Below are 22778 nucleotides of genomic sequence, written 5' to 3' on the forward strand. Positions count from 1 at the left end.
CATCTGGGTGGTTTTATACTCAGTTCAGGCAAGAGCACTTTTGCCAGAGTCCCAATTCCAAGCCACGATGGACGTCATTCGAGGCTTCAGGCAATACCTGACCACCACTGCCAGGGGATGCCTGAGTCTCCTCGGCCACATGGCAGCCTGCACTTATGTGGCTCGCTTCGGCCTATCGCCTGGGACGCGACAGCCTGGATTCAGTGGTCATGGTGCCAGGGCAGGTGCTTGAGTCCCTTCAATGGTGGCTCGACCCCCGGCAGTGTGTGAAGGAGTCCCCTTCAGCAGCCCTCAGCCTTCCTTGTCACTGGTAATAGACGTGTCAGCTCTGAGATGGTTTGCGCATTTGGGAGACCTCCAAACGCAGGGCCTGTGGTCGCAGGACGAGCTCACCCTCCATATCAATATCAAGGAGCTGAGGGCTGTGCGACTAGCATGCCAGACCTTTCAGGCCCGACTACAAGGTAAGTGTGTAGCAGTTCTGACGGACAACACCATGGCCATGTTTTACCATCAACAAGCAGGGTGGAGCCCGGTCCTCAGCCCTCACCTGTGGGGGCTGACCCAGGCTCTGCCATGCACCTAGGGTGAACAAATGTCCCGATTTTTATAGGGACAGTCCCGATTTTGGGGGATTTTTCTTATACAGGCACCTATTACCCCCCACCCCCATCCCGATTTTCCATACTTGCTATCTGGTCACCGTACGCGCAACACCCCCCCCCCACACACACCCCAAAAAAATTCCTCTGTGCCCCGCTAGTGGGCGTACCCCACAGTTTGGGAACCACTGGAGTAGAGGTTAGTGTCCCGAGGACATCAGTCAGCACTTGTGTGATAGCCTCTTGTGTTCTTGCAGGCATTGAACTCATTGCTGCATTCCATGGCTGTTTGTATGCTGGCTGCATTCCTGTGACCGTTCGACCACCTCATGCTCAGAACCTCACTGCAACTCTGCCCACTGTGCGAATGATCGTAGATGTGAGTAATGGGAAGCTGCAACCTATGGGCCCAGCATGGGGCACCATTATTCTGGTGTTTGGATCTGGAGAGTAGTAAGAATGCAATCTCTCAAGCTATCTTTCATGGCTGCAGGTATATTAGAACACCCTCTCGCGTCAGAATGAACTGTTCTAGCTGTATGACTTTTTTTTAATAAATGAGAATTCAGTATAACTGCTGCCTCTGGCTGTTACAGGGGTGACACAAGTTGCTGCAAAATACATGGTAACAGGAGTAGGCTAACTTATGTGACCCACAGGCTTGTTACCACCTAATAATTCATAAGAATGGCCATACTGGATCAGACCAAAGGTCCATCTAGCCCAGTATTCTGTCTTCCGACAGTGGCCAATGCCAGGTGCTTCAGAGGGAATGAACAGAACAGGGAATCATCAAGTGATCCATTCCCTGTTGCCCATTCCCAGCTTCTGGCAAACAGAGGCTACGACACCATCCCAGCCCCTTCTGGCCATGAACTTATCTAGTTCTTTTTTGAACTCTGTTATAGTCTTGGCCTTCACAACATCCTCTGGCAAGGAGTACCATAGGTTGACTGTGCGTTGTGTGAAGAAATACTTCCTTTTGTTTGTTTTTAAACCTGCTGCCTATTAATTTCATTTGGTGACCCCTAGTTCTTGTATTATGAGAAGGAGTAAATAACACTTACTTATTGCAACACTGTATCTTAAAGTGACTACTGGGCAAGTGCCAGTCTACCAATTACCTACTAATTACAGTAACTGGCCTAGGCTGACTCTGTAGATACGGAGGGAGAGCTACCGTCAGATTCCCACCTGACATTATAACATCCCTACTCAGCCTTTCCAGAGATCTTGCCACGTTGCATTTTAGTATGAATTTGAGGTCTTGGCTGAGCAGGGTGGTGTGGATTGGAATAGCAAAGGACGTTAGTGAGAGACTATATGGGAGGCTGGCCCACAGGTGGTGAAAGTGCATTGCACAAGCATACCCACAACCTCCACTAGTTATGGGGCTTGAAAGGCCACGTGTTTCTCTTTCACATTCTAGTAATCATTGGTTGGTTATATTTTTAGGTCAGCAAAGCTGCCTGCATTCTCACAACTCAGACCTTAATGAGACTACTGAAATCCAGAGAGGCAGCTGCTGCTGTGGATGTGAAAACCTGGCCAACCATCATTGACACAGGTGAGAACTTCTCTTTGCCAAGTATTTCCAAGATTTTCAAAGCTGCATGTAGGGATTCTGACTCTGTAAGGGGTTCTGGCATTGCCAATACAGACACTATCTGACTGGCTTCTCTGGGGGCTTCACTGCTCAGAAAAAGCATCTCAGAGACTGTGGTTCAGCAGCACCCAGCTTTACACTTTTACACATACAATTTAAAAGGGCGGGGGGGGGAGAGCTGTGCTGACAGTCCCCTATTATGAGATGTGACATTTGTGAATGAGGAAAGCAGTTTGTGGGAAGGATACAACTCCAGATGGAACAGAGAGGGCGTCTCAAGACTTTCTAGACCCTTTCAGACTAAAAATTGTTGAATGTTCTTGAAATAATTTGAACAAAGAGTGTTTAGAGACAAGGCTGGGATTGCCTTGTAATCTAACCCATGGTTGACCCTGGAAACTCTAATTGTTCCTTGTGCAGAGCTGAGCCACATGTAGAATTATAGCATGGGGGTAAAATTTAAAGTCCAGTTGATGTTAGTGGCTTCAGGACAGGTATCCATGTCATAGTTAACACTGACTGGCAGTTTCAGAAGACATGACATGTAATATCTTGATAGCATTTACATATTTGATTCAGTGCCTCGCAACATCGATTGAAGCTCCCCACCCTTTACTCCTCAGAGTGGTATCAGAGCACCTTACAGTCCAAATGAATAGGGTTCCCACACACAGCTAGATTCTCTTTTCTCCTCCTTTCCAAGAGCAGATAGATTTTTTTAATGGGAAAGCTTTGACATAGAGATGGCCCTTGCACTTCCTCCTGAAAGCAGTGAGACATGTTGGTCACTCTCTTGTGGAAGGTAATTCCACAGCTAATTATCGAGAAGGCTTGCTCTTCTCCTGCATTCATCTCATCCTAGTCATTGAAAGTTCCATCATTCCTGAGAATTCCAATTCAGAAACAACAGAATCATAAGACTTTGTTTCTTACCCACACAGATGACTTGCCCAGAAAGCGGCTACCTCAGATCTATAAACCACCCACACCAGAGATGTTGGCATACCTAGATTTTAGTGTGTCCACGACAGGCATGCTTACAGGAGTGAAGGTACAGTAATACCTGCTGAGAAGGAAGGTCTCATATAACCTTTTTTTGGGTGAATCTTTTTTTTTGTTTGTTTTTTAAAGTGGCTCTTGTGATTTAATTTAAAAATCACTCGTCCCAGTTAATAAACTGGGAGATTAAAGCTACATATTGGCAGATCCAAAAAATACAATCTGGCTTCAGACTGGTAAAGCAGCTCTGCATTGGGCTGCCATGCAGGAAGACTGAGGCCAGAAGCAACCTCAGGATTTCAGGTGCCTAGGCTGATGGAGGATTGCATATTTAGGTGAACAGGGAATGATGATGGTATCGCTCTGCAGTCTCAGCTAACAGTGAACTATTGGAACAGCATTCACTGGCCTCCACTGAAAGCAGAGAGTAGCTCTGGCAGTTGGCAACAGAGAAGAGGGTGTGAAAGAAACAGGAGTAAAAACTGAGCCCTTAGGCTCTGGTGTGGGGTGCTGGCTAGGCTCAGATGCTGTGGGAGGTGTACAGTGAGAAACTGAAGCTGCTGCTCCTTTTATAACATGCTTTAATGATCTAAGATAAACAGAGTTTTGTGTGGAAGATTCCACAATGTTTTGCACTCACCACGTGTGATAAGGGTAGTTAATTTGTGGAGTAGCTTTGTAAGGAAACCAAGCCCATATTTCACTGTACCCAGCTGACTCAGAGAAATCCTGTTCCTAAGTTCTTGGATTTCAACACTGTATCTCTCCCTCTCTGTCTTTTGTTACAGATGTCCCACTCAGCAGTGAATGCTCTTTGCAGGGCAATAAAGCTCCAGTGTGAGCTCTATTCCTCTCGGCAGATTGCCATTTGTCTTGATCCCTACTGCGGACTTGGCTTTACACTCTGGTGCCTTTGCAGGTATGAGTTGGGATGAAAACAAAAGGGTAAGATATTGATTGGTTTTAAAATAGGAAAAGTAGGGCTATATGTTCAACTGGTATAAATTGACACAGCTACATTGTCTTCAGTGGAATGATTCCAGTTTATACCAGCTCAGGATCTGGCTCTGGATGCTCAATTACATGACCCCCTTCCCTTCTGGTTTTAAGATCTATCCAGGTGTGGCTGTTTTTCTCTTAACATGTAGATGCACTGCAAGAGATTAGCTCTAGAAAGTTTCTCCCATTTTCTTTGTTGGTTACATATTACGACGGAATGTATTTTGGGGGCCTGCGTTTCTCTTTCACATTGGCAATGGGAAGTGTGTGCACCACTTCTCAGTTACAAGACGTTGTTATTACTAATACAATGTTGCTGCACATTGTAAAGGAGATGGGCACTAGTGTTGTCATCAGATTGTCCCAGACATGGAATCCCATTACCTACGTTTGGTCCTAACATCACTGTGTGTCGGTGATCAAAAATAACAAAAACAAACTTAATGCTAACCAGCTTCTATAATAAAATCTTTCTCTCTCTAATCTTCCATGGCAGCGTGTATTCTGGTCACCAGTCCATCTTAATTCCTCCTATGGAGTTGGAATCCAATCTTTTCCTCTGGCTTTCCACTGTCAGTCAGTACAAAATAAGGGACACTTTCTGTTCCTATTCAGTCATGGAGTTGTGCACAAAGGGACTTGGAAATCAGGTCGAAGTGTTAAAGGTAAGAACCTTTGTCAGTATCTTACACTGACTTTAAAAGTTGGTACCCAGTCTTGTGCTAAAGCAAATGGAGATGAGCAAACCTTAGAAGGCGGAGGCAGTAGCAGCAGCATCATGCTGCATGAATAGTCAGCTATATACCATCAGCCTGCTGCAGGGCTCTAAGCCAGCTGAGGATACAGCATATCTGCTGGCCAAGCCATTAAGCAGCAGCATGACTCTCTGGAAGAGCAGGAGGAAAAAATAAATATGCTCAAGGTTTATGATTACTACTTGCATCTGTTTTCCTAAAACTGGCTTTGTGCTCCATCTACAAAGTTACCACTGAATTTTGCACCACTGACAGTACAAAATGTTCTGAAATTTTATACTTTGCATGATATCCACAATCACATAGGTAGTGCTGTCCATTTTTCTTTAATTATGGGGCAGCAGTGATGTCTTCCAGTGATTAGAGTACATAACTGAGGGGTCTGTGCCCACCTCTGCTGTAGCCTCAGAGTGACCTTCAGCAAGTCACTTCACACACTTATGCCTCCATTTCCTCATCTGTAAAATGGGAGTGATAATCCTAAACTACCCAGCAGGGGTGTGGTGAGGTTTAGTTAAACTCAGGGATGAGGTACTACAGAAATGCAGAGAACTGCATTCCTTATAGCTGGATAGGAAGCATAATTGAAAATGTTGTTATTCCATTTATGCTTTTCGGGCTGCCTGATCAGAGTCACATTTGATAGCCTGCCAACAGGGACACAATAAGGTACATATATCATGAGTGGCGTAATGGGAGGTATCCATTACTTGTGGACCTGTCGTCTCCTGCTGATTAGGTGTGGAGGAGGGGGCAAACAGTCTTCTGTGGGACTCTGCTTTGTTTGTCAGAGGCAGAGCAGCAATTGTTTGCATTTATCTGTATCTGCACCATGTTTGTACAGGCAAGAGGCATTAATCTGTCATGTGTCCGGACCTGTGTGGTGGTTGCAGAAGAGCGGCCACGAATTTCTCTCACCCAGTCCTTCTCCAAACTTTTCAAAGACATTGGCCTGTCATCCCGTGCTGTGAGCACCACCTTTGGGTCAAGAGTCAACGTAGCTATCTGTTTACAGGTATCAAAGGGGTATTTAATGTGGATGACCATTATGTTGTCAGTGGCACCAGGTTTCCAGATTCTGTCACGCTCTGAATTGGCAAACTCTTCATAACCAACACATACTGCTAAGTTGTTAACTTAGCTCAAACTCTGGTCTGAGAAGCACTCACTGGTGCTCTGTGGAGAGCAGCAAGGCACACAATGCAGGCAGTTCCTCCTTGTTTCCAGCTGCCAGATTGCATTAAAGAATCTAAAAACTCTTGATATACTTCCAAACTTCTGCATTTCTATGTAAGAAATAACTGCAGTTGCCACAGGGATGTTAGTCATGAATGGAAGGGGTGGTGCCATGGGATAATTTCTCTCAAGGTGTGGCCTACTCTCAAGGTGTGGCCAACTGTAAGGTTGTATCTATTCCAGCATTTTTTTCCAGTTTCCCAGCATTGCCATTCCACGGGTAAGAGCGATGGTTGGAGCATTCAGAACAGATGTATCAGCTGGTGGCCTGTCTATGCTAGCGCTCCCTCCGGTGCAGCTGCCGGGGTGGGAAATGTGAAGATGAATTCTGGCATCTGTATGAGGCATAAGGAAATATTTGAGAGCTCCTGCCTTGGCAGGGGCATGGATTAGCTTGTCTTTATCAATGCAATGGCTTTGAGCCCCAGCCTTGTCATTGTTGTTTGAGCGTTTAAAAAGTGAGACTTGAAACAGTTTGGTATTTTCTGATTTCTTTTCTTTGAAGAGTTACTAGAAATCAGAATAAAGAGAAACAAACCCTAAAAGGAAGGGCCAGAGTGTGACGTTCTTTGAGCAGGAGATGGAGAGACTAGCGTGGGTGGGTGAGAAGTGAGGGCACTTCTCCAGGAGCCCAGACACACACCCCGCATTTGTACTAAACAAACAGCCCAGCTCGGACCATTACCAGGGAGTCAGTGTCCAAAAAGTAATGCTCTGTGTGTGGGGCGGGAGTGGGGGTGGTTGATTGTTTTGGGGGGTTTTATTCATATAACTATGTGCTCTTCTGTATGGTTTTTACTCTTTAATTACCATTCATGGCCATATAATTAGAAACAGAAAATATTAACATGTTCTTTAATGTTAATCTGTAGGGAACCTCTGGGCCTGACCCTACCACAGTGTACGTAGATCTGAAATCCTTAAGACATGACAGGTACAGTGTATTTACATTGCACTTTATTTATTATTCATCCTCTACATAACCTCCTGGAGAATACTGTGTTGGCCATGAGATTCCTTCTTGGTAGATGGTAAATGAAGTTCTTGCTTTTCATAATAATGTTTTTCCCCTTCAGAGTGCGTTTGGTAGAGAGGGGAGCTCCACAGAGCCTGCTGCTTTCGGAATCTGGGAAGGTAATTTCACATCCACTTCCCTAATGGCTTGGCACACAGAGCATGTGACCAAGTGTGTTTGTGTCCTTCAGAAACATTTTATATGTGAACTTGTAGTTCAGGGAGGCATCTGTATTAAGACAGTTATGCAGTATGGCATGAGAAGGATGATCATTGAACTAACTCCCTGGTGCAGAGAAACCCACATACGTTGAAGTCTTCTTTTCACTCTAATAGCAGGCTTTGCTGTAACTTTAATTGCAGTTTCCATGTTGCAATGCACTAGAACAATTTGAGGGTGAGGGCAGGAGGGGTTGATTCTATTTTACAGTAAATGTTTTCACTTTATCAGAGTTCTGTAAGCAGTCTGCTGTATCCTGGATGGCAGCATGCACTGGGATGTGCAGTGGCTGTTAGTCCTTTGCTTAAATAAAGTAACAGCAATAGAAACAGTTTTTCCAAGTGGTCTGGGCAGACTTCATGATGCAAACTCTCAAAAAACATATAGGAGTTAACCCCTGATGTCCTGAATTTACAGCCCCAGAATCCCTCACTTGCTTGGACCTTGGGAGTCATTAATGCATTCTTGCTGTAACATTAGTCAGTTCTGAATATACTGCGTAGATGTGCACATACAGGTATACACACATTCCACAGAAGGTGAAACCCATGCTCACAAAAATCAAGAGGTGAACTAACTGCTTTTGTAGTTTGGACACTTACAGGCAGAAGTCCAGAACTGATTTACCCACTTTACTTGTTGTGTCCTTTAGATTTTGCCTGGAGTCAAAGTGATTATAGTCAATCCTGAGACCAAGGGACCTGTTGGAGATTCTCACCTTGGAGAGGTAGCTGCTGGTTTAATTGCTGTTTTGGGAGTTTCTCTGTTTTTGTCTGCTGGCTGAGCTATGTTATCTCCATGTGATTATTTTAAGGCTGCTGGTTGGCAGAGTTTATTTATACATAAGGGTTAATGCTGCTGGGTATTTAGAAATCTAAGTACTGTTGGGGTGCCTAGAGCTTGTGTGTGAGCATTAAGTTTAATGTCAAAACTAGAGAGAGAATTTTAGAAATGAAGGTTCACTCCATTGCAAATTTCATTTATCTGTGGAATACTGCACCTGGATTACTGTAATTGACAGTTGGATTCTAAAGAAACCGTCAAATTTGCAATTGAGCTTGCATGCTGTTCTGATTATTTGATTGTAGTTAGACCTGTCTTGATAGATAAATAGAAACTGTTTGAATTCACAAGCAATAAAAACCTGTAGTTTATCCATCCTCTTCCTCTTACAGGAGGAGGGCAGCTGGAAAGTGCATTTTAAAACTCTGCAGGATGTGTTTGGCCCTTGGGCTGCTCTTTGGGCACCCAGAGCTAAGCTGCCAAATAGTTACTGTGCCAACTAAATCTTCAATAAAGAGAACTTCCTTTTACAATTCAGTCCCTCAACGATTTCTTTGTGAAGTACAATGCATTTAATCCTTTTGCTTGAAGAAGGCTCCATTTCAATGGTGTATAGGTCTCAGAACCGTATTATCTTCTCTATAGATTTGGGTGAACAGTCCCCACACGGCCAGTGGTTACTATACCATCTATGATAATGAATCCCTTCAAGCTGATCATTTCAACACTCGTCTGAGCTTTGGTGATGCCGCTCAGACACTTTGGGCTAGAACTGGATACCTTGGCTTTGTTCGCCGGACGGAGCTCACAGCTGCCAGTGGAGGTAAGATAAAAATGGGTGCCTTTCTCCTTCTTTTTAGCAAAGATGGAGAATTTTCCATGGTTTCTGCTGTTAATGTGAATCTGCTCCAGGCCTCCCCTGCTCGCTCACTTAAAGCTGCTGCTATTGATTTTAATTTCTTCTCTAGCACCAGGTCTCCAATCATCAAGTATCTGGCACTTTGCAACGTCATCCATCCAGGCTGGAACATCCATGTCCTAAAAACCCATGCCTTATTTTCCCACGTGTGTTCTGTGTCTGACTCTTCACTGGCCAGTAGGGATGAACTGAGCTTTCTTCAGGCCTCAGTTAATTGTACCCCTGCTTAGAGAACAGGTGCCAATGTAGAGAGTTTTGAGGACTACTCTCCCCCATCAGCCTCAGGAAAGGCATACACCTACCCTGGCATTTAACATCATGGATGATTTCTCATGATCTGTTTCTCGGGTGTGGATAGGTGAATCATTCCCTGACACTGCTGTAGCAAAGGACGTGATTTCAGATACGAGTCTTGTCTGTGACTGTAGCAGTTTTTTCTATCCCTTTTATTCCAGGTTATTTTCCCCTTATAACTTCAACTCTCTGGAGCATGTTATGCTGGTGGGAAGGAAGAGGGCAAACTCTTTGGCCTTGTCTGCATTACAAAGGGTTTGCTGGTACAGCTACAGTGATAACTCCCCTAGTGAAGACGCTGCTTGTACCATCATAAGGACATTTTTGCTAGTATAATGGTGTCTATACTAGGGCTTTCTGCTGGTATAAAAATATTTAAAGAATCACACCCCTAACCAACATTATTATGCTAACAAAAGTTTCTAGTTTAATCCTGGCATTTGTCAATGCTATTGTAATTCTACCACTTGATTGACCACTAGGGAATACAAGATCACAATTTGTAATACTTTACTCACCGCACCACTTATCTTTTTCCATCCGCCATTTTAAAATGTGTGTGTGCAATTTTTCATCCCCCAACTCCAGATCGCCATGATGCACTGTATGTCGTAGGAGCACTGGATGAAACTTTGGAGCTGAGAGGACTCCGTTATCATCCAATTGACATAGAGACTTCAGTATCTCGGACACACAGGAGCATTGCTGAATGGTAAACTAGAACACTAGGGAATGCACGTTTCCCCATTTACCCGGCAATATAGAAGATGGTTGTACAAAAAAGCAGGATCAAGTGGTAAAAGCCCCAGGCAAGGAGTCAGATGGGTTCTATTCGTAGGTCCGCCATAGACTTGCTGTGTAACCATAGGCAGGTTATTGAGGATAATATTGAGTTGAGACCTCATTGTTGAGGCTTAATGTTCTGTCAAGAGCCTTAGCTGAAGGTGACAAAGTACAGACTCTGATCTCTTCTGTGTTAGTGTGTAAGGAAGAATTTACTCTTCTTCTGTTTATACCTGCTGAACTGAGAGCAACATTTCGCCAATAAGTCAGACTAAGTAGCATCCTGATCTGCTTGTTAATAAAGTGTTTGAAATTTGCAGTGGCCTTTGAGGAGAGTTTCCTCTGTTCTTTTGCTCCCACTCATTTATTTGAAGGACAACTGCATCCTCAGATGGATGGCTTCAAATGGGAAGAGAATTCAGAAATCTTAAAGCCAATACAATCACTTAATATGCCTGAATGAAGAAAAAACTGTCCTGGAGCCTTATGCTGTGTGAACAATAGAATAATCCAGGACTTGTGCAGAGGAAAATGGGAGCAGTTGTTCCCAAATGTAGAAAGGACTGTGGCTGGGAATCCTGTTCAAAATCAGAAGTGTAACTTTATGCAGCTCCTCAATGCTTTCCCTCTCACTCCTCCCAGCGTACTACCACCATTCCTTGCTAAGATACTGGGTGTGTAGCCTGCTCACAGATAAGTGTGAAGAGTTCAAACATATGCTACATTATATATGCATTATACTAGATCTGCCTTCCACAAACTGGATACCTAAAAGTCATGTAACAACAGGGAAAGTTCTGGTATGTGTACTGTTTGTACATCACCTTGATATCTGGGGACCTGAACAAAAGAGGAGATACAGGAAGGGGGAATAAGATTTGTAACTTCATGTTTATACAAAATGTATGCATTAAATATATATTTTTATTAAATTTCAGTGCTGTGTTCACATGGACCAACTTGCTGGTGGTAGTTGTGGAGCTGTGCGGCTGTGAACAGGAAGCCCTGGATTTAGTCCCTCTAGTTACCAATGTGGTTCTGGAAGAACATTACCTAATTGTGGGAGTTGTGGTGGTGGTGGATCCAGGAGTTATTCCCATCAATTCCAGAGGAGAAAAACAACGGATGCATCTCCGTGACAGTTTCTTGGCTGATCAATTAGATCCCATCTATGTGGCGTATAACATGTAATGGGGTAGAGGGGATAATGTTCACAAACTTTGTAGTACCACTAAAATGACCAATGGTGACTATAGAAATGAAGCTGGTGAAAAGTACTAATACTTGATGTAAAGTTTGTGATCGCTACCGTATTCCCTTCATTTCATCCTGTGGGATTATGATCACATGAACAACTGAGGGTCAAATGGAAATATGGTAGACAATGGAAAATGTTTGTAACAGTTTACTGAACATTAGCTTTATAGACAATGCAAAGTTGACAAGTGTGTGAGTTACAAAATTCCTAAGGCCTTTACAGTAGTGTTACTTTTTTCATCTGTTGTACATATTTGTATTTTTATCTAATACTGTTTTATGATTCTATAAGGGGAGGGTTTATTTACTTAAGATAAACTATTAAGAAAAGAGTAATCAGTCCTGCAGTTCCCCAGTATATAATGTACTTTGCAACTGTACTGTAGCTATTCGTTCCATGGGATCTCACTGCTTATTTAAAATTGTGCCATGACCAAATCCAATAACCCCCTGAAAGTAAGAATTACTTACTCGTATAGATATTTCTTTAATTTAAAATGGATTTTGCCTATATTTTTAAAATGTAAATATTAATATACATAATTCACTTAGACAGAAAATTGGCTTAAGTAATGATGACATCGGAAGTAGAGGACTGTAATTTTTGAAGTCCTTAACATAAATTACACTTGGTTAGGCAACTAATGTGAGAAATGCAAATCTTACAAAAGTTTTCTTAATTCAGTATGTATGTAGTCTTTTATTGCTGGCCAGAATGTCATAGTATGTAGAAGCCTATGTTTTTAAATCACATCTTTCTAAATGAGGCTGAAGTATTTAAGCTTTTGAAACATTAAAAATAAAATAAAAATTTGATAGAAACTGTACTGCATCTCCAGAATGCTTAACTGAAATTTGTACACTTGTGTGACAGCCTCGGCTTCTCCTCATTATGGAGCTTTGTGTTTAAAAAAAAACAAAAGCTAAGATTATGGCACAGATTGACAAAAATAATTAAATTCATTGCTGGGATTGTGGCTCCATCCTTAATTTATTCCACAGTGTGCCCACAGTTATAGCAGCAAATGCAATGTGTACAAGGGCTTTATATGGAAAATACCCTGAATTTCCCTGAGGCATTCACCAGAAAGAATTTGATAATTCTGGAAGGGAGTTGGCTGAAATCAGCGATGTGATTTTTTTATAATGAGGGACTAAGTGGCAACAGAAAGCAAGGATAATGTTGTTCTAATGCATGAATAGTGAAATATTTTCAAAAAAAGTCAAGATTACAGCATCCCAAAATAGTTGGTCAGTTTGCGGCCTTTATAAATGCTGAAAAGCAGAAGCCTTAAAGTGTGCAAGACGACCAACCATTTGGAAATTATTGTAATCCTCTGGCACAGTGGGCTGAGGGCGAGACAAGGTTTCAGAATCAACTATCTTTCTTTCATCTAACCTTTAGTTGGATTTCTTGTGGGTTTTTTTTCTCTTATGTGATGAAGAAAACAAAACTTTGGAAGCATAGAAGACCGGATAGCAGAAATTGTAACAGCTTTTTTGGGCCATTTTGTGGTCTGTTATGTAAATACATGCTTAAAATATTTTAATATGTATTATTTACCCCTGTAACAAGTATACAGTGTGTTTAGGTAATTTTTATAAAGGTTTATAATGTAAACTTGTATAAATCCAAATCTATAACAGCTATATTAAGTGCTGCTCTGACAGCCATCTGTAAACAAGTCATGGTTCTGTACTTGAAATCCCCCTCCTTATGAATGCTTTATAAGAGTTCTTCATTGAGGGCTGGAGTGTTAAAATTCAGATATAAAGCTCTGAATATATTCTCAAAATATTTAGGGTTAATTTGCTTGTCATAGAGGTGGAAGGATATATCTTCATTTACTATGGCAGGTCTAACACAGGGAGAGAATTCCTTACAAACAAGCAGCTTAAATATTTACTTTTCTAAAGAGTTGTTATTAAATTCCTAGATTTTTGAAATAAGACCCTCGTGGATATTTTAAAACAACAGTATTTCCACAGTCATGCTGCTAGGTAGTTATAAAGTGTACAAAGCTTCCATATGAATGTGGTTTTAACAGATCCTCTGCAAAAATGAGGAAATGGACAACTGTGTAGTCATTGCTGATAAAAAATTAAATGCCAGTGTAGATCAGCTGGGTAACAGCATATAAATTGCCTATGACCAGCCTTGACCTCCTTGAGAGACTCTCCCCTTTTTATTACACACTTTCCTTGAATGGCAAGAATGATTTGCAATGCAGCTTCACTTTGTTCTCCTGACTTTTAAGATGACAGTTTTGAAAGGCTTTTTTCATATCCTAGTTTACTTAACTTTTTAGATGCATTGTTTTGTCAATTTTAAATCCTTGTCCATTGAGAGAGAACCATAGCACAAATCTAGAAACTTCTTTGATTGGGTTTCTCCACTTATGTAATTTTGCATTAATAAAAATTCACAAATGTCTTGTGATATGAATTTAATCAAGGATTGCTAATACGTGCAGTTCAGAGTGACTTTTTAGAGTGGCATTTTGGAATTTTCAATCTAGAAGGCTGAAGTTCTCTCTTTAATACTGAAAAGCTCAGTAATTTTTCTCCTCGGCTTGGATTTCTAGAAGCTGAATAATTACGTTTTTAAATGTCTAGTGTAGTGTGATTCTAATTAACTGTATTCTGATCCATACATTTCTGTGATTAGGGACTCATGGATTCAGATTGTAATCTATGGTCTTTTTGTCCCCTAAGTGCCCAAGTCTTGTTTCCTGATAAGTAGTGTATAGAAGTGGCCAACTTTTAAATTATTGGATGCTTCTGAGCGTGTTCAGCAAAATAGGAAGAAGTGTGTGTTAGCAGAATGAACATGGGGCTGGGCGTCAGAAAGTCCTGGATTCTAATAACAGTTTTGCTGCTGACTTGCTGGGTTGCCTTGGGCAAGTCATTTCACTGCCTCAGTTGGCAAATCTATAGATGGGGATATAATCTAATCATTACAATGTCCCTGTAAATAACTAGTTATACAGTACTAAGTATTAGCCGCTGATGCCTCCTTGAGTTTGGGAGCACAGTGATGCTCTTCCAAACTGATTAACAACTCATTTGATTCATTTTGGGAGAGTCTTGAGATGTAACCAATTCACCCTAAAATATTTTCTCATTGTAATAGGGAAGAATTCCCGTAAGTGAATGACTCTTGACATTTAGCTTAAGGAACCTGGCTGGCCACCAAAGGCTTTGACATTAGCTATTCCTGTTCAGAGCTGGATTTGCCTCCCCCCTACCCCCCATCATGTATGGTACCCTTTAGAATCCAGCAATGAGTACAAAGGGGCAAACCTACTCATGTTCAGCTCTCTACTCCAGTTTGGCTTTTTGCAGTTCATCCAGTTGCAGAAGCAAATAAACATCCAATTAGTGTCCATGCAATGAATCTTGAGTTGAGACCTGCAATGTACCCTGAGAACCGTTACTCCTGAACTAAAAAAAGTTTATACACCTTACTGTTGTATGATTACTGCCCTAGCAAAAGTATTTGTGGCATAAAATTGCAGTACTTCAGTCTAAGTCTGTTAACACTTGCACTGCACCTCTGATAACTGTGTAATTAAGTTGGGTCATACTAACTGTCCTGGAGATAAAATTGTAAAAACAAGATTACATTTTTAGCCTAAATGTAATTTTTCTTTAATTACTGTCAACATATTTACCATTGTCAAATTCAGACTACAACATTATGTAATTATGTATAAAGGTTTTTTATTTATTTGACATTAGAGTAGATATACATTTTTAAATTTAACATCTGGCTGGACAGTGTTCCATTAACGCATTGATTGTGTTTCCTTTGTCTTGTGTTAATAAATATTGATGCCTGATTGCTTTCTTAGTTCTTCATCTGCTGTCTCTCTAAACTTTTTCCTTGAGGAAGTGAACATTGGTTGTTACTTGTTCTGGTGAATTTGGGAGGATGAAAGCATTTTTCAAATGCATTAAATTGCTTGCATTCACTGATATATGCAAAACCTGCTGTATTGCACGGTGCTAGCAACCTGAACCTGTGAGGAACTGAGCTTTCTCAACTTCCATCAAATCAAAGGTGTGCAGACCTAAAGTACTGGGCCCCTGTATCATTTCAGATCAGATTATAGTTGAGATCCATTGGGTGAGGGAGGACTAAAGTGCAATCAAAACATTACACACTTATTTCTAATATTTTACTTTGAACAGTGATTTGTTCTTAAATTATTGAAAATAGACCATCACTTGGCTTTTGTTTAGAATGAGACATATTAGATTGAAATTTCTGATAAGTAGGTTATAAAAAATTGTTGTTCAATCTCAACATATTTTACCTTATTGTTTATATTAAGAAAAAAATTAAAGCTTTCATGTGGGATTTTAAAATGTGTTCAGCATTACACTTCAGTGGAAGCAGAGTTAGGCCAATGCTGAGTGCTTTGGAAAATCTCATTCAAATATTTAACTTGTATAACTAAAGGTCCAATTCAGCAAAATGCTGAGCACCTTGCAAATCCCACTGAAATCACTGAGTTTTGGGCACTCAGCAAGTTACAGGATCCATCCATTAAGTGGTTTACTAAGGCTACTTTCTCCTGACATGAAGTTTTCATATCCATAATAAATGAATTTTGAAGTGAAACAATTTCAAATCAGGAATCACTTATCCTGTGTTCAAGTTTATTATTATGCTAAATTGTTTATCTAGAAAATATATACCAGTGGAGCACAATTTACTGTACCTTAACTGAAAAGCCAAATTCTGATTGCCCTTGAACATGTTTGGTGCTTCAGCCAATTAGAAACCAGCCTGTTCAAACAGCGAATATACAGTTTCATTTCACTTTGTGAATACATTTGTGAAAGCTCAGCCTTCCTGCAATCTGGTTTAAAACAATGCAATTTGTGGTGTGACTTTTAGCATAATTACAAATTTGTAAGGGTGCTTTCACTACATGCACAGCACTGTTTGTGCTCACTATCATGTTCCACAAGATTTTGTCCATGATTTTAGGAAATGTGGACTTTTGAAATATAAACTCCTTTTTTAACTAAGGTATATTATCTTTGACTTAGTTTAAACTCTGTACTGTTGATATGGACATTATTTGTATTATTTGAACACAGTTTTCATTGTCAGGCGTATTAAGTGTCTTTTTCTTGACCTTGGATTATACCTGTTGGCTCCATTTATTTATTGTTGGGGAACATTTTTATGCCATTTATCTCTTCTTCAATATACTGTAAGATATAATTGAAAACAACCATTGACATATACAGGAGAAAAAGAACAGTAAAGTTGGGAAGAATGTAGACTATTTTGTGGTATTAATTTTAAAACCTAGGAGGGAAAAAAAACAACACTGTTAATATTCCCCACCCTTAAACTTTTTCTCTGGCCAGCTGCCATGATAGAACAGCTACATATGGTTTTCCACAGAGAGATGAGAGGGGACATTTGGCATCATCTGAGATTCAACACTGAATAATCTCTGCTGTCAAAAATGAACAAGAGAGATTGTGTTGAAGGAAATCTTATCTACTTCAAGTATCTGTAGATGTAAATAAATACTTTGTTAAAGCGAGATTATAATTTTTATTATCCAGCTCTACTGTGTGTATAGAATGTGTGTGTAAATGTATCCAAACAGGCTTTTCCAAAAACCCTAAATGACAGTCCTTTTTTATATTAACAACACTCCCTTTCCAGAAAGTCTTTTTCACACAGTTTAGCTTGATATAAAATCAAAATAAAATAAACAATTTAAGATGTATTTTTGTAATTTTCTCCTATTTCTAGGACACACAATGATTTATTCAATCTTGGTTGTGTGAGGGAACTGTGTAAATATAAAAGGATAATTAATCTGACTAGACAGTCCAGAATCATACAGGTATCCAGCATGACTGCAATGGTCAGTACTTTATTAATTATGTTACTCATTATTTTCTAATTCCTTTCATCATGCCTTTCAAGAAGTGGGCTTAGCTTTCAGTTACCTAAGTTTGTTGAGTGATTTGAGGACACTTTCAGTATTGGTTACAACAGTACTATCAAGATATGGTTATATGCTGGTGAGGTATTATAGCAATATATTGTAACATTAGTACTTATTCCTCCGGCAATACTTTACACAGTACAGCTCAAGAGTTGTCCTTGACTGAACAGATTCTTGAGAATTTAGAGTTTGAACCGTAGTTTCAAAAGGAATTAAAAAAAAAATACTGAGGACATATTAACAAAGCATTTTTCTATTTGCAATATTACATATTTTTCTTTTTCTTTTTTTTAAATCAAACTGTTTTCTTATGAACAAGTGGTGTAAACCCTCCCAAGAATGTTCATTGTTTTTTGGGCTGTGTGTGAGAGAGAGAATCTATTGCCTGGAAAAGTCAGGCAGTATCTTGGAATTATTATAGTTGTTTAAGCAAATCAAAACTGAGGGATAACAAAAGTGTAAAACTGCATATAAAATATTATCCTATATTTTATGCTTTAATTTTATTATGGGAAAAATTCAGGAGTTGAAAAAGTGGCCAGTAATTAACTATTGTGCATTAGAGGCACTGTTTAAAATTAATGGGCAATAGTTTTCCCAGTACAAGGTGAAACCTCCAGCCAATATTTGTTTTATTACACAAGCAATGGAACCTAATTTTTGATATTGTATAGCCTGTCCAATACCAGAAGTGCCATGAATCTTGCCCATGACCAGCACTATAATGATTATTACTCTGTGGCATTTGTCTCCTGTGTATACTAAAATGAGCCTGCAGTAGCACAGTTTGCCAAGATGGCTTGCAGTAAAGCAAGCTGCTGCTTCCAATATCATATCAAAATGGTGTTGGAGAAAGAGTCTAGCATTAACTGTCTGTTTTTTTTTCAGCCTCCCCATATATCATTACTAGGATATCTTCAGAAATTTAGATTCACAGTTGTAACTACATTACGTTAAATGTAAAGGCAATCCTCCAAACCTCTTTGTAGACCTTTCATGGTAGAGTTGTAGTATTCAGATGAAGAAAATTTAGGTTTCTGTTGCTTGTCTTAGTCACATCTACAGCTACAATTCAGCCCCCTCACCAGCCACATGGAGCAATGAGGTGTTTTATAATTGCTTTAACATAGAACTAGAAGTCTGAAACAAACCAAATACCCATGTGTTTTGTTCCTTTAATAGCAAACCTTTTACAAACAATTTTGTACACATTAAGGCAAAAAGGACTTTTTGTACAATATTTTAATTTAAAGGGTCAATGTCATGTCAAATTTGTCCCCAAATTTAGAGTTTTGGAGGTGAAGAAATAGCTTCTGTAAAACCTATATCCAGTAAAAATATTAGTTATATTTTAAAATTAAACTAACAGTTAAAAAAAACTTTCTTTCTATTATTTGTAACACAACACAGCATAATGTTCAGGAAAGTAAAATTTACTACTAGAAACTAACTGAAAAAAATGAGATTGGTTAGTCTTAGCATCTGAGCTACAGAACTAACAAGTTAAATGTAAATGAAATATTTCTCTTTTGTTTAAATCTCAAATTTAACAAGAATGATAAAGAATGTAAAAAAGAAAATAACTGGGGAGACATTGATTTTAAAAGTCAATTCCTGTTAAACTTTTAATATATAATAAAGATAAAACAAATATCCAACTAATGTAAATATTAAAAACAAAAAACAGGAAAAAAGGTAAAAGGTGAGATGCCTCAAGGTTCTGATGACATCAGATCATGAGCTTTGTCATAGTTACCATCTTATTATCGGAACACTTGATCTGTGTGTTGCTGGCAGCTGTGGAGGGTGTGTGGCTTATGTACACACAAACTGAAAAGTATTCACATTCTATTCAATGTAATTACATTCTAGCCTTTGTGGACCTGCTCCAACACTCATTGAAGTCAGTGGAAAGACTCCTCCTGACTTAAATTATATGTGGATCAGGCTTGACACTGCTTCCATTACAGTAAATAGCTAAACTCTCTGTGATTGGGACCCTAAACGTGGCTGTGAAAGAATCACTGTGAACAGAAAGGGAATGTTACTCACAATGTACTGTACTAACCACCACTTGCAACTTTTATTAATTTTTCTTTTGAGATTATTTATGCAGACAAAAAAGGTAGCAATCTGTATGTATGTTTCAATCTTAGAGTAAGAATGTTAGCAAAAAGATAGTATTGCTACATTTACATGTTTGATCTCTGCTCTTAATCTAAAGCCACCTTTACTATGCAGTGAGGCTAAACAGAAACCCAGGTCTGTTTTCAGTGATGTAACTTCCTCTATTTTAAACTGTATTAAACAATAATAGTGTTTAAAAAAAAAGTCTGTCTAACAAGAATTGCTTATAATTGCACATCTCTGTATTAGACATACATATATTTAAAGGAAATATATTTTCTGGTATTTGTTACTGTATTTAAATTCTGATGGATTAGGTGTTCACCACCATTAAATTAAGTATAATAATTTTGTGGCAATATTTGATGTTTTGCTTTATTAATGTTTGGCACATCTGATTCCTTTTTTCATATTTCAGTTGCAAAATAAAATTAAATGCTTTTATTTTTGTTTTGGTATGAGTGATTTCTTGAATATAAAATGGAAAGGGATCAAGCTGTACAGAAGGTCTCTGGACAAAGTCAGTTGTAATTATTTGATGTTATATTTAAATAATTATTTCTCACTACTGGAGGTTTTTCTTTCAGCAACCTGTTAGGCGAGTTGTGTAGGCTTTTTCATGTTCTTGTGCAATCTGTTTGCACTACCTACAGTGCCATTAGTTGACCTTTACGTAAACCTAGAACTAAAGAACAATATTACAACTTTATGCTAACAAGACATCAGCTATGAGGAAGGGGCAAATTTTGAGAACCATCAGAAAGCATTGTTACAGATGCCATATGTTAAGTAACATGTTAACATTGTAATCATTGCACTGGCTTTCCACTTCCTCTTATTGAGACACTACATCATTACTAACAAATTGCAATTAACCATGCTTGTGATATTAAAGATTGTTGTTGTGTCATAATGGTTTAATCCAGTGGTTCTCAAACCAGGAGTGTGTGTACTCCTGAGGGTACTCAGGTATTCCAGGGGGTACATCAACTCATCTAGATATTTGCCTAGTTTTATAACAGGCTACATAAAAAGCACTAGAGAAGTAAGTACAAACTAAAATTTCATAGACAATTATTTGTTTATATGGCTTTGTATACTATCCACTGAAATGTACATACAGTATTTACATTTCAATTATTTTATAATTATATGGTAAAAATTAAAAAGTAAGCAATTTTTTGCTAATAGTGTGCTGTGACACTTGTATTTTTATGTCTAATTTTGTAAGTTTTAAAGTGAGGTAAAACTTGGGGGTACCTAAGACAAATCAGACTCTTGAAAGGAGTACAGTAGTCTGGAAAGGTTGCGAGCCACTGGTTTAATCTTTATAAGAGGTAGTTTTATAAAAATAAATTGATATTAAAATGCATATAAAAAGCTATAATAGAGGTATGTTGTATATAAAATAACTAATTTCCACTGATGACAGACTTAAAAATCAGGCTAGAGCAAAAGCTGGGGTTTTGGAGTCTCTTCTGCCACCAAAATGCTGAATGGTGCTGTGACATTTTGAAAGAAAACATTTGTCAACTATAAACATAAGTACATCAAAAAGAGTTGCTTTGCCAACCACTGAAATTGAACCTTTGTGGTAGAAATCAGCAACACCAAACAATTTAGTAGGAAAATGTGTAGTTATTTTATTTTGATTACTGACTGGCTTTATTTTGTCCCTCAAGTAGGGCCTTTTTATTAACACCTTGCTGATTATATCTATGCTGATTGGGAAATTCTGGAATTACAGTAGACAGGTGGGTTAGGACACTGCTTGGGTTCCATCTGTCTGTTTCTCAGTATTGTTTGGATGGTCTTTCTTTCAGTACCTCTGTGCTCATAGTTTACTTATCTGGTTGGAGTCTGGAAATTGTTTTTATAGCAAACAAATTTAATTTCAAGGTGAAGGAGGTCTTGAGGATCTAGCAGGTTACTCTGTGGGAAGGAACAGGGAGGGGAGAGAGACTGCTTGGAGAATCTTCTGTTGGTGAACCAATGTCCTGTTTTTGATTATACTGTAATACCTACAGGCTCCAGTCATAAACTGGTACCCTATTGCACTACACCACACACAATAAAATGATGCTCACTATCCCAAACAGTTTCCATTCTAACTACACACAAGACAACAGGTGGGGGGAGCTCAAAGGAACAGTGCAATAGGTATCTTATCAGGACTCCAAAAGAGTTCTTTGACTACAACTACACTTCTCTAGAGTGCCTGACATATTCTCATGCAGCCTGAATGAGGTGTCAGATGCCATGAAGTCCCACAAATTTCTCTTGCTACAGAATGGCAATGTTGTTTTGAACATCTGCAGGTTCTGGCTATGTTTGTCCCAGGGTGCAATAGAACCTCCTAGTTATGAACACCTTGAAAACAGGTTGTTCATAACTCTGAACAAAACATTATGGTGGTTCTTTCAAAAGTTTGCAATGGAACATTGACAATTGAGTGACTTTACTATGTAGAAGAAAAATGCTTTTAACCATCTTAAATGAAACAGGTACAGAGTTTCCTTATGTTGTCAAATCTTTTTTTTTGTGCCCCACCTTAAACTGAACACAGTACTGTGCTATATAGTATTTGCTTTTGGGGTGGAGGAGGAGGGGCGTCTCCCCTGCCTGATTGCATACTTCTGGTTCCAAATGAGGTGTGTGGTTGACTGGTCAGTTCATAATGCTACTGTTCATAACTGAGGTGCTACTGTATTAGCATGACAACGTGGACGATGTCATAGCTTTTATTGGACCAACTTTGGTGGGTGAGAGAGATGCTTTGGGTTGTGCTACTTCTGTGCGGCGGTAATGCCCAGCCCTGCTGCAGTGAGGGTCGGGCCCGGGGAGCAGTTGGTCTGAGGTCGTTTCGCAGCCCCTCAGCACTGTGCTCTGGCATGCGGTGAATGGCGCTGCGATGACTCAAGGGCTCCCCATGAACAGCAGCCCAGGCTGCCAGGACGGGTGGGGTGAGGCCGGGTCCCCGCGCTATGCGCCACGCCAGGTGTCTGAGGGCTGTGGCGCCACGGGGGCCCTTCCCTCCCCAGGCACAAAGATGGCGGCGGCTTGGCCGACGCTCTGGCCTAGCAGTCCCGTGACCCTCTGTACTGCGCTCTAGCGCGGCCTGCCCCCCACTCGGCGGGAAGAGTCTGTGGGCGGTTGAGGAGGACTCGTAGGGACGTCGACGTCACTTAGACCTCCGGAAA

General features: G+C 39.8%; 1 protein-coding gene across 2 annotated transcripts in view; it reads left to right on the forward strand.

The window, feature by feature from the left end:
• The window catches only part of DIP2B (disco interacting protein 2 homolog B), a 130929-nt gene extending 113705 nt beyond the window's left edge, over positions 1–17224 (forward strand). For both annotated transcript variants that reach the window (XM_039513858.1, XM_039513859.1), the window contains exons 27-38: positions 860–981; positions 2058–2169; positions 3150–3259; positions 3996–4126; positions 4703–4871; positions 5806–5976; positions 7070–7131; positions 7274–7331; positions 8084–8158; positions 8860–9037; positions 10016–10139; positions 11149–17224. In XM_039513858.1, coding sequence (XP_039369792.1) covers positions 860–981; positions 2058–2169; positions 3150–3259; positions 3996–4126; positions 4703–4871; positions 5806–5976; positions 7070–7131; positions 7274–7331; positions 8084–8158; positions 8860–9037; positions 10016–10139; positions 11149–11401 — 1565 coding nt within the window. In that variant the 3' untranslated portion in view covers positions 11402–17224. The remainder of the gene's footprint in view (positions 1–859; positions 982–2057; positions 2170–3149; positions 3260–3995; positions 4127–4702; positions 4872–5805; positions 5977–7069; positions 7132–7273; positions 7332–8083; positions 8159–8859; positions 9038–10015; positions 10140–11148) is intronic.
• Positions 17225–22778: the final 5554 nt, after the last annotated feature.

This window comes from Mauremys reevesii, linkage group 25 (assembly GCF_016161935.1).
Source record: "Mauremys reevesii isolate NIE-2019 linkage group 25, ASM1616193v1, whole genome shotgun sequence".
In the NCBI taxonomy this organism is placed as follows: domain Eukaryota; kingdom Metazoa; phylum Chordata; order Testudines; family Geoemydidae; genus Mauremys; species Mauremys reevesii.